This window comes from Budorcas taxicolor, chromosome 2 (genome assembly GCF_023091745.1).
Source record: "Budorcas taxicolor isolate Tak-1 chromosome 2, Takin1.1, whole genome shotgun sequence".
NCBI classification, from domain to species: domain Eukaryota; kingdom Metazoa; phylum Chordata; class Mammalia; order Artiodactyla; family Bovidae; genus Budorcas; species Budorcas taxicolor.
Genome location: NC_068911.1, coordinates 1017959 through 1030855, shown reverse-complemented (window position 1 = coordinate 1030855; position 12897 = coordinate 1017959). Strand labels below are relative to the sequence as shown.

The following is a 12897-nucleotide window of genomic DNA, read 5'->3' as shown; positions in this document are numbered from 1 at the left end:
TGCCGGCTCGTCGAGGGAGTCACGCTCCTTGGCTGTCACCTTCCCCTGGGGTGACCGCTGGCCCGGGTGCTTTTCTGGGCTGGTAAAGGTGGTGCTGGCGGGCCTGGGCTGAGGGCAGCCCCCAGCCAGGGGGGAAGGTGTCTGCTCGGAGCTGACTCCTGTGGGCCTGCAGTCCAGGGGCCCTGCCGGCCTGGAGGGAGGTCACTGAAGGAACGCCTTGCCAGGAGACCCGGGGGCTGCACATGCCCTTGCCACGGGCCCTCAGGCCTCGGTCGTCTCCCAAAGACCAGCTGGGCTCTGGGGTTCGGGGGGACTGTGGTGGGGGCTCCAGGATGTTTAGGACAGGCCCTGCGCGCTCAGTCCCGTCTGAGCCTGCACAGCGGTCTGGCCCTGGGGGCCCCTCTAGAGGGTCCCACTGTCGCACCTGGTCCTTGTGATGTGCTGGGGTCCAGTTCAGTCCTGGAGGCCTCTGTTTTGTGCAGCCCCTCGTCCACACACTCTGGGGTCATTCGCTGGGCGCCCGCCGTGTGCCCGGAGGCCCTGCCCTGCCCTGCCCAGCGAGGCACGTCCTTGTGGAATGCGGCCCCCTCTCTTTGGTCTCAAACCTGCCCGGTCCTGCCTCCCCCGGAGGGCGCCCTCCCCCGTGCTGGCTGCTCCGGCGCACCTGGCCCCGTTGCATAAGCCATTGTTCCTTACTGCCGTCCATACCCAGTCGTTCTTGGCTGTGGGATTTCTGTGCCTGGAACCTTATATTCAGGGAAGTTCCCAAACCACCAAGGCAGCTGGCGCTTCCTCTGTTTTAATTCCGGATCCCTGGGCACTAAGAATAGCCGTGGCCGTGCCTGGAGCTGGTGGAGCCCTGCGTTTCGGGAGGAAAATGACAGTGCGGCCCACTCGGAAGGGAGTGTCCGTGACGGCGTCCGTTTCTGCATCAGACTGCGGCCTGGGCGGATGCGGGTGTGCCTGCCGTGCGATGAGTGGAGCCTGAGCTGGACATGCGTGGGCGATGCCGGGTGGGGGCTGCTGTCTCCAGGGAGAGGACCACCCACCTTTGAACCCAAGCACGCCCGTCCGGGACGTGCCCCGGCTCTGCATGGTACAGACGGATGGATGGAGCTTGGTGAGACCAGCCATTCCTGCCGCTTCTGAGCAGAGTGGGGCCTTCTCCCCGGGGCCCCGGACAGGGCCTAGGGCCCCCAGACTTCTCTCCTTCGAGCGCCAGGAGCGCTTGTTCATCCTGACTCTTTCATGAGGCCCCCAGTTGGAGCTGGTGTGTGTAGCATCCTGTCGCAGAGGCTGGGCTGGGGGCTCCAGAGCCCCACTTGCCTGGGGTGACCCAAGACCCTCGGGACCGTGTCCTGGGCCCCCGCCCCACGTGTTTGGGCCCCTGCTCCCATCCGTGAGGTGGGGCCGTGGAGCCTAGGGCCCACTCCTCGTGGGAGCCGGCCAAGTGGTGGGGAGCTTTGTTTCACGCTGCAGGGCCGGCTGGGCCTTCGTGTGTAGGGGACAGCGCGCTCGGAGCAGTCGGTCCAGCTTGGAGAGTCACCTTAGCTGCGTAGATGCCTCCTCAGCCTGGCGGGTCCGCACTGTCCCCCGAGCTGCACCCCGAGTGCCCGGCAGGCAGGAGTGCTGCGAACACTCTGGGCTCAGGAGTCAGGGGTTGGGGGTCAGGAGCTTCCAGGGGCCTCGGGCGGTGCTGTCCGGGGTGTGTGCGCTTTGACCAGAGCCCTGCTGTCCCCCAGGACCCAGGTCCCCTGCCTGTCCTCAGGGCCAGCTCACACTGTGTGGCTGGGACAGGGCAGGGGGTCTGCGTGGACACTTTCGGTTCCTGTCTTAAGACAGACCTGCCCCTGGGCCTGCGGGGAGCAGCAGCAGGAACCTCCCGCTGGGCAGTGGGTTCGGGGTGGCCTCGGGCTGTGCCAGGCGGTCAGGGCTGGGAGGGGCTTGCCCCTTGCTGGCAGTGGGGCGGGCCACCAGGAAGCGCGGTCTGGAGTCGCAGGGGCCTCGAGGTGTAGGTGCTGGGTGGGGGGTGTAGGTGGTCTCGGCCCAACGGGACCGAAGCGCAGAGACGTGGAAACAGGCCGAGACTGCAGGTACCAGGGAGGCGCCAGGGCCCGCTCCTGCCGGTGGCCTGGGTCCTGTGAGCAGCGCTCGGGATGCGAGTCCAGGCCCCACTAGCATCTCCCGCGTGGCCTCGGGCAGGCCCTGTCCCGGCGCTGGGGGTCCGTGTGGCGCCATCTCACCAGGCATGAAGCCCCCTGAGCTGCTGGCAGACAAGCCCCCAGGTGGGGGTCCTGCTGGCACCACCCCCCCCCCGCCCCGCCTCACCCTGGAGGAGAGCTCCAACGGGAGGCCCCTTGGCCTGTCTGTGGGGCGGATCTCCCCGCCCGAGGGTCCCGGGCGGCCGCCTCCAGCTGTCGTCCTGCGATGGGAGACGGATGGGCCGGTTGTGGTGGCTTTAATGTCTGGGGTTGCCGGGCAAACACGCCTGCATTCCAGCGGGCGGGCGTAGCTGCCGGGAGGTCAGCGGGAATATAAATTATCCTTCAAAGAAACGCCTTTCTCCAGGCCGGCAGGGTCTGAGGTGGCTCAGCTCCGGCTGGGGGCTGTGCTGAGCTGAGCAAGCCGCCCCCGTGAGCGTCCAGACCTGCCGCCCACGGACACGCCGGGCCCCACGAGCCCTGGGTTCTGCCGCTGGCCTCCCGGACACCGTATCCCCTGCACAGCCACCACCAAGCGCTTCAGAAGCCTGGTCCCTGCCCTCTTGGTCAGCTACGAGGGCGTCTTGGATCCCAGCCCTGTGGGGGCTCTGCTGGGTGAAGGCCCCCCAGGGAGTCTCTGGGCTTCTTGGGGGCAGGCCGGGAACCTCCAGAATTCTGAAATCGAGACGCTGCCTTTGCAATGCTGGTCTGGCCCCAAACCAGGGAATCACGGGAGCTGACAGGGAGGTGGAGCCCCGGGGCTAGGAGGCTGGGGTCCCCCCACCAGGCTGGTTCACTGATGTTTGCTCACCTAGCCTTCACAGAGTCCTGTGGGGACAGGAATTAGGATACCCCGTTGTCCAGATGAGGAAACTGAGGCTCAGGGTGGGCAGCTGGTCAGGGCGTGAGGATATCTAGTGAGGGGTGGGCTTTGGGCCCAGCGCTTCTGTAGCCCCTTGAAGGTCGGCCTCGTGGCGCCCCTTCCCGCGTGAGTCTGGGTGAGGCTGTGTGTCGTGTGAGACCCCGGGGGGAGTGGGTGGTCTGGGCCCCTTGGCGGCAGCCCCTCAGGCCCCTGCTCACTTGAGGGGCTTGTGGGACACGGCACGCCCCGAGGGCCTCCTTTCAGGGGTTCAGGGTCCCTTGGGGATTTGGAGAACATGGGAGGGATTGCGGCGTGAAGCCCTCTGAACACCTGCTTCTCTGTCTTCTCCCCGCAGGGCAGCACGCTGAGGAAGCGCAGGATGTACGAGGAGTTTCTCAGCAAGGTCTCCATCCTGGGTGTGTGCCTGCCCACGCGCTGCGCACGCCTGGGACACACACACGTGCACACAGGTTCAGACGCGCTCACATGTGCAGACACACGCACACACGTGCTCACACATGCAGACGTGCTCACACGTGCACACACGTGCTCACATGCATGCAGTGCCCCCCACACGCACGCGCATTGTGCATGCAGGCGTGTGGGTCCCCGTGGACACGCACACACGCACTGTCAGGCGTCCTCTGCTCCTCCGTGCTGTGTGTGTCCATCTGTCCACCATCGGAGCCGCTCTGCCCACGCTGGTCTGTCTGGAGGCCTCACATGGGCCCCGGTGTCGAGTGTCTCTCCTGACCTGTCTGGGGGTTTCCTCTGTGGGTGTCCCCCGCTCTTCTCGTCCTGGGGTCTGACAGACACATCGACCGCGTCCCCACTGACGGTGGGGAGTGTCACAAAGGCCCCCCAGCAGCGTCTTTTCGCTGTTTGGACCTTGCTCTGAGGTTCAGGATGGAGCGCTGTTGTCCCGGCCCAGTCGCCCAGCAGTGCAGAATCTCCACACCTGTGTGAGGCACTTGGGAATTCGGGGTCAGGGTGTGAGTGTGTGTCAAGCAGCTCTGGTTAAGGGCCAGGAGGGCGACCTGCTGGGCAAAGTGTCGGCTCAGAGCTGAGGCCCTGGGAGACCACAGGGAATAACCGTCCAGAAACAGTTCCTGGGGGATCACCTCAGCCTTAAGCCTCAGGCTGGACGCGGGTTTGTGGGTGCAAGTGGCAAGTGAGGCTCAGCCTCCTTGTCTAAGAACCTGTAGGCTGAGGAGGAGAAAAAAGGCTCAGATTCTGGGGCGCTAGGGCGGCAAGGAGGCAAGAACACACGATGAGGAAGAGGCAGTCTCTTCAGGAAGCGGCGCCGAGAAAAGCGGACAGCTGCCTGTAGGAGAGTGAGGTTAGGGCTTCCTGGCGGCTCAGTGCAGCAGTCGCAGCTGCGATCCCTGGTCCAGGAGGGTCCCACGTGCCACAGGGCAACCAAGTCCGTGCGCCACAGCTACCGAGCCTGTGTCCAGAGCCGGCAGCTGGGAGGGCTGAAGCCCGAGACCGTGGAGCCGGAGCCTGCTCTCCCCAACGAGAGGAGTCACAGTGAGAAGCCTGGTCTCCGCAGCCGGAGAAAAGCCAGGCAAAAGCAGCAGAGACCCAGCCGGCCAGAGACGCATAAACAGGCAAGTCCTAAAACAGAATGACTTCAAAACATTCTCCAACACCACCTACTAAAGCCCTCAAGGTGGAGGGAAGGCCCACGTGTCAGGCTGGGCGCAGTAGCACTCCTGGAGGAACACAGGCGGAACTCTCTCTGACATAAACCTGAGCAGTATCTTTTTGGCTTCATCTGCTAGAGTAATGGAAATAAAAACAAGAATGAACAAATGGGACCTAATTAAACTTAAAAGCCTTTGCATAGCAAAGGAGACCATAAACAAAATAAAAAGACAACCTGCAGACTGGGAGAAAATATCTGTGAATGATGCAATAGGCTAGGGATGAGTTTCCAAAATATGCAGACAGCTCATAGAGCCCAGCACAAGAAACAACAAACAGCCCAATCAACAATGGGCAGAAGATCTAAACAGACGTTTCTTCAAAGAAGATTCGGAGATGGCCAGCAGGCACACGAGAAAGATGCTTCCAACTTTGCTCATTATTAGAGAATGCAAACCAGAACTACAGGGAGTGACCACCTCACACTGGTCAGAATGGCCGTCATCAGAAAGTCTACAGATAAACTAGGGCAGGGTGTGAGAAGGGAGCCCCCTGCACCATTGGTGGTTTAGGGGAGGGTGTGAGAAGGGAGCCCCCTGCACCATTGGTGGTTTAGGGGAGGGTGTGAGAAGGGAGCCCCCTATACCATTGGTGGGACTGTAAGTTGGTGTGAGATTCCTCAATAGACTGAAAATAGAGCCACCACACGATCCAGAAGCCTGGGCATATATCCAGACAAAACTATAATGAAAAAGATGGGTGTGCCCCTGTGTTCCTAGCAGCATTAGTCACGATAGCAAAGACATGTCCGTCAACAGATGAAGGGACACAGAAGATGTGGTGTGCGAGTGTGTGCACACGTGCACACATGCACACAGTGCACACGCACGCATGCACACGCACGCACACACGTGCACACACACATGCACGCACGCAGTGGAATATTACTCAGCCATAAAAAAGAATGAACAGCACCATTCGCAGCGACAGTCATGGACCTGGAGATGACTGCACGAAGTGAAGAAAGCCAGAAGGAGGAAGGAAAACCCTATATGATGTCACTAGCATGTGGAGCCTAAGAAACGAACTTATCTGCAGAACAGGAAGATGTTCACAGACATAGAAAATGGACTATGGTTACCAGAGGGCGTAGCAGGGGTGGGGTGGAGGGGAAATGAGGAGTTTGGGATTAGCAGATACGCATCGCTACATATAAGCTAGATGGCCAGCAGGCCCTACAGCAGAGCGCAGGGAACTGTATTCATACCTTGTAATAACCTATGAGGGAAAACTTTGAAAAAGAATGCATAGGTATAGCTGAATCGCTTTGCTATGCGCCCGAAACTCACAGCATTGTGAATCAAGTAGGAAAGGAAAGTGTTAGCTACTCAGTCATGTCCGACTCTTGGTGACCCCATGGACCGTCCATGTCTAGTCCATGGAATTCTCCAGGCAAGAATGCTGGAGTGGGTAGCCTTTCCCTTCTCCAGGGGATCTTCCCCACCCAGGGATCAAACCCAGGTCTCCTGCATTGCAGGCAGATTCTTTGCCATCTGAGCCACCAGGGAAGATGGATAAAAATCAACTATACTTCGGTTTTAAAAATGGTTAATAAAAAATCAGGGACATGGATGCGGATGGTCCTTTCAGCAATTCCCACAATGACAAGAAGATGGAAAGAACCTAAAATCTGTCATCACAGGAAGGGACTCGCGCCCAGGTGTCTGTGGTGCAGGGTTGCCTCCAGTGAGGCATGTGGACGAGGCCTCTGCACGTCAACACGTGTCAGGACGGGTCGGAGACACGTGTGTCTGCACAGTTTTGGCAACGCTGCATGGTGTTTACAAAGCTGCATCACGGTAAAGGTGTGAGGCCACCGATGGGAAGAAACCAACCAAACCCTTGAAGATTAAAAAAAGAATTCCACCAAATCCTTAATAGTCGCAGCCTCTAGGGAAGGAGAGCGCGCTCAGGCTGAGACGGAGGGACTGGGTCCTGTCAGTGCAGGGTGTCTGAGGAACGGCTCCGAAGCGGTCGCGGCCAAGTGGTTCTGCGATTCCATTCGGGACGGATGCTGCCTGTGTCGGCCGTTCCAGTGTTCTGAGTGTTTTTTCCACTTCACAACGGAAAGGGCACGTCTGTGGAGTCAGGGCCCTGGGCGCTGTGAGCAGTGGGCGCAGGCTGCCTGCCCGGGGCGGCCTTGCCGCTCCTCGGGCTTCACGGGGGGAGCAGAGACATCCCGACCCCATTTCCCAGGGAAGAAGCAAGCTGCAGGCCAGGGCAGGAGCGCGAGGTCTCCCGGGAGGAGAGCGGGTCGGGCTCGGGGCCGGAGGGCTGTGCCCTCCCGGAGCCTGGCCCCCGGCAGGCCCCTTCCCAGCAGGGTGCCTGCCGCTTGCTTGGCTGTGCCGGGGGGCGCCTTCGGGGCCCCTCTGGTGTCTCCTGGGGGATTTCCACCGCGTTTCCCGGCAGCATGGAGGCTGCCCTAGAAGGGCTGCGTTGGGGTGACCCCACGTGGGCTGACCGTCTGCACTTGGAGCTGAGCACAGCGAAAGTGCCTTGAAGCGTCCACCTCGGAGGTCAGGGCGAAGGAGTCGCCCACCAGCTTCTCCCGACCCTTCTCTCCTGGGATTTGCATCGTCGGGGAGGAAGCCCTGATTCTCTGACCTCGGGATGTTCAAGGTCTCAAGTGTAATAGAAAAACCTGCTGATCAGACATGAGGAAGTGAGCTTCCTGAGCCAGAGGCTGTAAAGTCAGAGGCTCTAGTCGCCTTGGAAGGAGACCAAACGCCAGTCACGTGTTTACCAGCACCGGTTTCCTCGTGGGGACAGACCGTGGTCCCTGCCAGAGTCACCTGCGGTCACGAGGGGGCCCCGCTGCCTCCTGCGGACGTGGGACGCAGATCGCGGGGCAGGTCCCACCCAGGGTGACGGCTGGCCGGCAGCCTGCTACCAGGGGCTCCCCACCTTCCCTGCCGCCCGCAACAGAGACGCCGCTCCAGCCCAGGCTCGGTCAGAAGCCTGTGCTTTGGGATGTGCGGCCCTGGCATGAGCTGTCGAGCCGAGAACTGCCCCTAGGCGGGCCCCAAGATAGATGGCCTGCCGTGTGTTTTAGCGGCTGATGCGCGAGTGAGCGCTGAGCACAGGCCAGAGAAGTTTCTTTGACCGAGGAAGAACCGATCAGGCAATCGTTAATTTCTCATAAGAGAAGCTGGTTATTGTGCATTTCCTTCCAGAGTGCCGAGAGCGGATGATGATGGAGAGGGAAGGCGCGAGGGAGCGGGGGAGGGCGCAAAACTCGGGAGCGCTAGCCTTGCCACTGGGACAAAGTATCTTGACCTGAAACAATGGAAGGTGGTCCACACCTCCGCCACAACATAAACTCAGTCGTGTGCTCTTCGGGGGCGCTGAATGGTGTTTTATAAACAGCGAATGGCTTCAGCCTCTGAATTATTTAAACCCCTGAGCAGCCTGAGTGCCGAGCTGCAATTACATTGTTTGCAAAACTCCAGGCAGCTCTGTTCTCTCAAAGATAAAAGCATTTCAGCCCACGTTACGCTGGACACACGCCCGCGGCCCCTCATTCCGTGTTTACGCTGAGCCCGTGGTTGGCGTGGGCCAGGGCCGGTCTGGGTTCTGCGCCCTCGTGCCCTTGCTGGGCCGTGGCTGCCTCCTGGCCCCGCGCACTCGTGGGGAAGCCTGCGCCTCCTGCGCAGACAGGTGCTGTCTTGTTCATCCCTGTGAGTTAGCAAAGCCTCGTCGCCCCAGGCCCGGCCGTGTGGGCGTTTCCTGGGGTGGTCTGGGGAGGGGCACTGCTCCCGGGACCCCCCGGCCTCCCATGACCCCTGTGTCCCCCCTCAGCATCCCTGGAGAAGTGGGAGCGTCTGACGGTGGCCGACGCCCTGGAGCCTGTGCGGTTTGAAGATGGAGAGAAGATTGTGGTCCAGGGGCAGCCCGGGGACGACTTCTTCATCATCACGGAGGTGAGTCCAGCTCGGGTGGCGGGGGCCCTGCGGCGGCTTCAGCCAGGGGGCTGCGGAGTCAGGGGTGAGGACTGGTCTGCACGCGCCACCCTGCCCGGCGCTCCATGCCCACCGCCTCCGGCGGCCTTGCCCTGGGACCCACGGGTCTCCCCTGGCCCCCAGGCCACCCCACGCAGATGTTACGGAGACCAGACATACCAGCCGTGCGCGTGAAGCTGGGGGGCCGGGCTTGCCAAGGGAGGGGAGAGGCTGCCTCGAATGGGACCCAGAGGGCCATGTGCGTCCTCGCAGGGGAAGCGTGTGAGCTGGGGGCCCCGGGGGGTCTCCCCGTGTGGCTTCTCACAACCGTGTGAACTGGCCGTGGTCCCTGGTCGAGTTTGGTGTGAGAGGTGGGCACCGGCTTCCCTCACCTGGGCCGGCCCGCCGCCCTCCCCCCGCCCCCCGCGGCGACAGCTGGCTCTGCTGTAATCCGTGGCGGCCACGCTCAGCCTGCCGCTGACGGGCACGGGCAGCTGCGGAGCCGCGTGTCCCCCCACCTGGGGCTGGGCTCGGCCGTGGTCCCCGGAGAGGAGCCACAGCCGTCCCGGGGTGGACGGTGGGGGGGGGGGGGCGCCTGGCTGTGGGGCCCTCCCCGTGACGCAGGCCCAAAACTATGTGGGTCTGGCTTGCTCCCTGCTGCGCCGGGCCTCCTGGTGGGAAGGGTTTCTGTCGCCCGCCGGGAAAGCGCGTGCTCCAGCCCCGCCAGCTGCCCTCGGAGATCAGGCGCCCACAGCACTGTGGAGGCCAAGAGAGGGTCCCTGAGCCATCCAGGGAGAGCCAACCCCGCCTGGGGGCGGTGCAGAGAGGGCACAACCCGGGGACAGGGGGCCGGCACCCCCGCCTTGGAGCCACCGTCTCAGTTTGAAACAGCGGAAGGGGGCTCCCCGGCTGCTGTGCGTGAGCGTGCGTCCTCCCGCGCGCGGTCCCCTTCTGTGCCTCAGGCCACACACTCGCCCCGTGGCCGGGGGTCCTGGGGGGCTTGCCCTGGACTCCTGCAGAAGCTCCTCCTGGGAGAGTGCCTGCGGTTCTTCCAGCTGCCTGCCTGGCTGCTCCCACGGGAGCCGTCAGAAGGCTGAAGGGTCAGGAGAACGGCCACGGGAGGGTCTCGAGGGGGCGGGCACGAACTTCACAGTGTGCACTTGGGAACGGGGCCCCGGCCACCTTCCAGTCCTTGGCCGGGCGCACCAGAGCCCCCGGGCCGGGCCGGGGAGCCGACCACAGGAAGCCTTCCTGCCCTGGGGTGGGAGACTCATTCGACAATCAGGTTTCTTGAAAGAGAGGGAAAGAACCCCAGACAGAACAAGTTACGATTCCTGCCGGCGCGGTCTCCGCTCCATAGACCGAGAGGTGGCACCCTGCGTGTCAGCCCCGGCCCGCGAGTCAGCCCGGCCCCGGCTGTGGCCTCACAGAAGGCTCCCGCCTGCTGGCGCCAGAGGTGACCCCACGGGTGGAGCCTCAGCCTCACTCGGAGCACCTCCAGGGCCTTCCTCCCAGGACTCAGGCTGCTCCCGTCCCTGCAGGTCCTGGTCCTGCTGTCAGATCCTCCTGCAAGTCCGCAGACACACCGGGGTCTGGCTCGCGGTTTCTGGAGCGCGTTCTAGCAGAAAGTTGCTTGCGTTCTCCGAACATAGCCCAGGGGGGTGCGGTGTGCACTGGCCTGCACCGTGGGCTTTCTTTTCTAAACATTTAAATTGTCAGTATTTAAAAATCAGGCTGAGTGCCGACGGATTGATGCTTTTGAATTGTGGTGTTGGAGAAGACTCTTGAGAGTCCCTTGGACTGCAGGGAGATCCAACCAGTCCATCCTAAAGGAGATCAGCCTTGGGTGCTCATTGGAAGGACTGATGCTGAAGCTGAAGCTGCAACACTTTGGCCGCCTGATGTGAAGAGCTGACTCACTGGAGAAGACTCTGATGTTGGGTTGGATTGGGGCAGGAGGAGGGGACGGCAGAGGATGAGATGGCTGGATGGCATCACCGGCTCGATGGACGTGGGTCTGTGCGGGTTCCCGGAGACAGTGAAGGAGAGACGAGCCTGGCGTGCTGCAGGCACGGGGTCGCGGAGGCAGAGGCTCCTGAGGACTCAAGGGCAGCAGAGCCGTGCTCCGAGTGAGAACTCGGGTCGGCCTCTGGACCGGCGCCCCTGCCCGGCTGCTGCTTGCTGCCTGGGTGCCGTGCCCCTCGCCTTGCGCCTCTGCACCCGCCACCGTGCCTCGCTCTGGGCTCTGCACTCACTTGCAGGCCACTGAGTTTGCAGCTTGGTTCTTGTGCTCTTGAGGCTGAGGGGAGGAGAGCGACTCTCTGGGGCCAAGGGCTGCGCGTCGGGTCCACGGCCACAGAGCTGTGTCAGCTGGACCTGCGGGGTCCTCACGGAGCCTCGGCAACCGTGGCAACTGGGGCTTCCAGGGCGCGCCCCACGGGCAGCCTGCCCCCCCCCCCCCCCCCCGCCGCCGAGGACCCGCGGAGAGCAGCTGGCAGGCCCCGCAGGCTCCACTGCACGGGACCCCGACTGTGGGGTGCAGCTGTGTGTGAGGGAGGTGTGCGCGCTGCTTCACGTGCTTCCCGGGGTCCCTTGGGCCCCTTCTGCTGGAGAGGCAGGTGGGTGCTGACCGCTTGTCTCAGCTGCTCCGGGGCCTGATGTTTCTTGGCGCTTCCGTTAGAGCCCGTGAAAGCCGAGCTGTGGTCGTCTTCGGGGGCACACCTGGCACCACAGTGTGGTCTGTGTTCCGGGCAGCAGGAGGTGGGGCAGGGGCCTCCCCGGGGGCCCTGACGCCTCCTGCACAAAAGCTGTCCACGGGAGCCTTGGGAGAGCGACTCCGAGCTCTGTGGGAGCTCGGCTGTGTGGCTGAGGCCCCTCTGCTGACTGGGTGGTGGAGGTCCGGGAAGGGCGTGGGGGGCTGACTCCCAGGAACGGCGGCGGTGCTGGCCCTGGAGGGTAACCCAGCCCCCTCGGAAGGTGCAGCTTTCACAGCATTGTGTGATGTATTTGAAGTGGCCTCCTTGGCAACTTGGGTATTTTTTGCTTTTCTTCTGTGATCCACCAAACTGAGGAAGTCACGGTGGGGCCTCGGGGTTCACAGATGTCACGGGCTCAGAACTGAAAGGCAGGCTGAGCGTCTGCAGCCTCACGCCGTGTTTCCTGCCTGTGGCCCCGGCCACCTCTGAGGGGGGTGCAGTATCTCCCCACGCCAGCCCTGTGCTCCCCCGAGCCCCCCGTGACCCTGATTCCTCTGGAGGATGTGCTGGAGCGTCTGAGTAGATCCCTTATGCAGGCTGTTTGCTTGTTTGTACAATTCAGTGTGGCCTCAGCCCACAAAGCAGACAGCCAGACAGGAAAGGACGTTTGCCCTGTGGATGTGCCGGGAAGGACCCAGGCTGCTGGACCCCGGGGCCTGGTCCAACGTGGGTCTCCAGGTGTTTCTGCAAAGGTGTTTCTCTGATGCAGTTGACACCGACATCCGCCGACCTGGAGGCTGGACCCCCAGCTCCGCGAGGAGCAGGGAGTGTGGACTGGCGGGGCCCTGCCCCCTCGGGATGGACCTGAGGCCGTGCCGGGTGCGGGCTGCCCTGGCGCTGCTGCTGCTCACCCCCGCCTTCCGCCAGGCCTCTGTCTGCCCCCTGCTCTTCAGGTGGGTGCAGGCTGCCCTGGGCGCTGCGTCCCCCATGTGAGGGGCTGGCAGGGATCCCCACCTGCACAGACGTGAGGACCAGCCCCTGCACACACTGGACGCGTCATTGCCAACGCCTGCTGGGTGCTTGCCGGGGCTCAGTGGGCCCCGGGGCCTCTGCCAGGCCTGCGGTGGGCGCTTCTTGTCTCTGGGCTCTGCGTCACGCCAGCCGTCTCTGAGGCCGTGGGGGCCTGCCAGCCCCTTGGACAGTGGACCCCAGCGCTCCAGGAGTGTGTTCTCTGGAGGCCAGAGCAGGCATGCGGCCGTCAACCTGGGGCCGCTCGGACAGGAGGACAGAAGGCACAGTGGGTCTCCCGGGGCCCGGCCAGCAGCTGAATGTGGAGTCCGAGGCAGCCCGGCCACTCTGGGACCCCGTCTAGTCACCGAGGCCCTGAAGCGCCTGGTGGCCCGCGGGTTCTTGGCCACTGACGGCGGGAGCCGCAGGGCTCCTGGAAGCGTCTGCAGGACAGAGCCCGGGGGGCTGCCCAGGGAGGGGGCTGG

The 12897-nt window shown here is 63.1% G+C and overlaps 1 protein-coding gene across 1 annotated transcript in view; it reads left to right on the top strand.

Annotated features, from left to right (window-relative positions):
• The window catches only part of PRKAR1B (protein kinase cAMP-dependent type I regulatory subunit beta), a 71600-nt gene that overhangs the window by 51658 nt on the left and 7045 nt on the right, over positions 1-12897 (top strand). Inside the window, 2 exon segments of the mRNA XM_052635831.1 lie at positions 3419-3479; positions 8569-8690. Of these exon segments, the coding sequence (XP_052491791.1) occupies positions 3419-3479; positions 8569-8690 (183 nt within the window).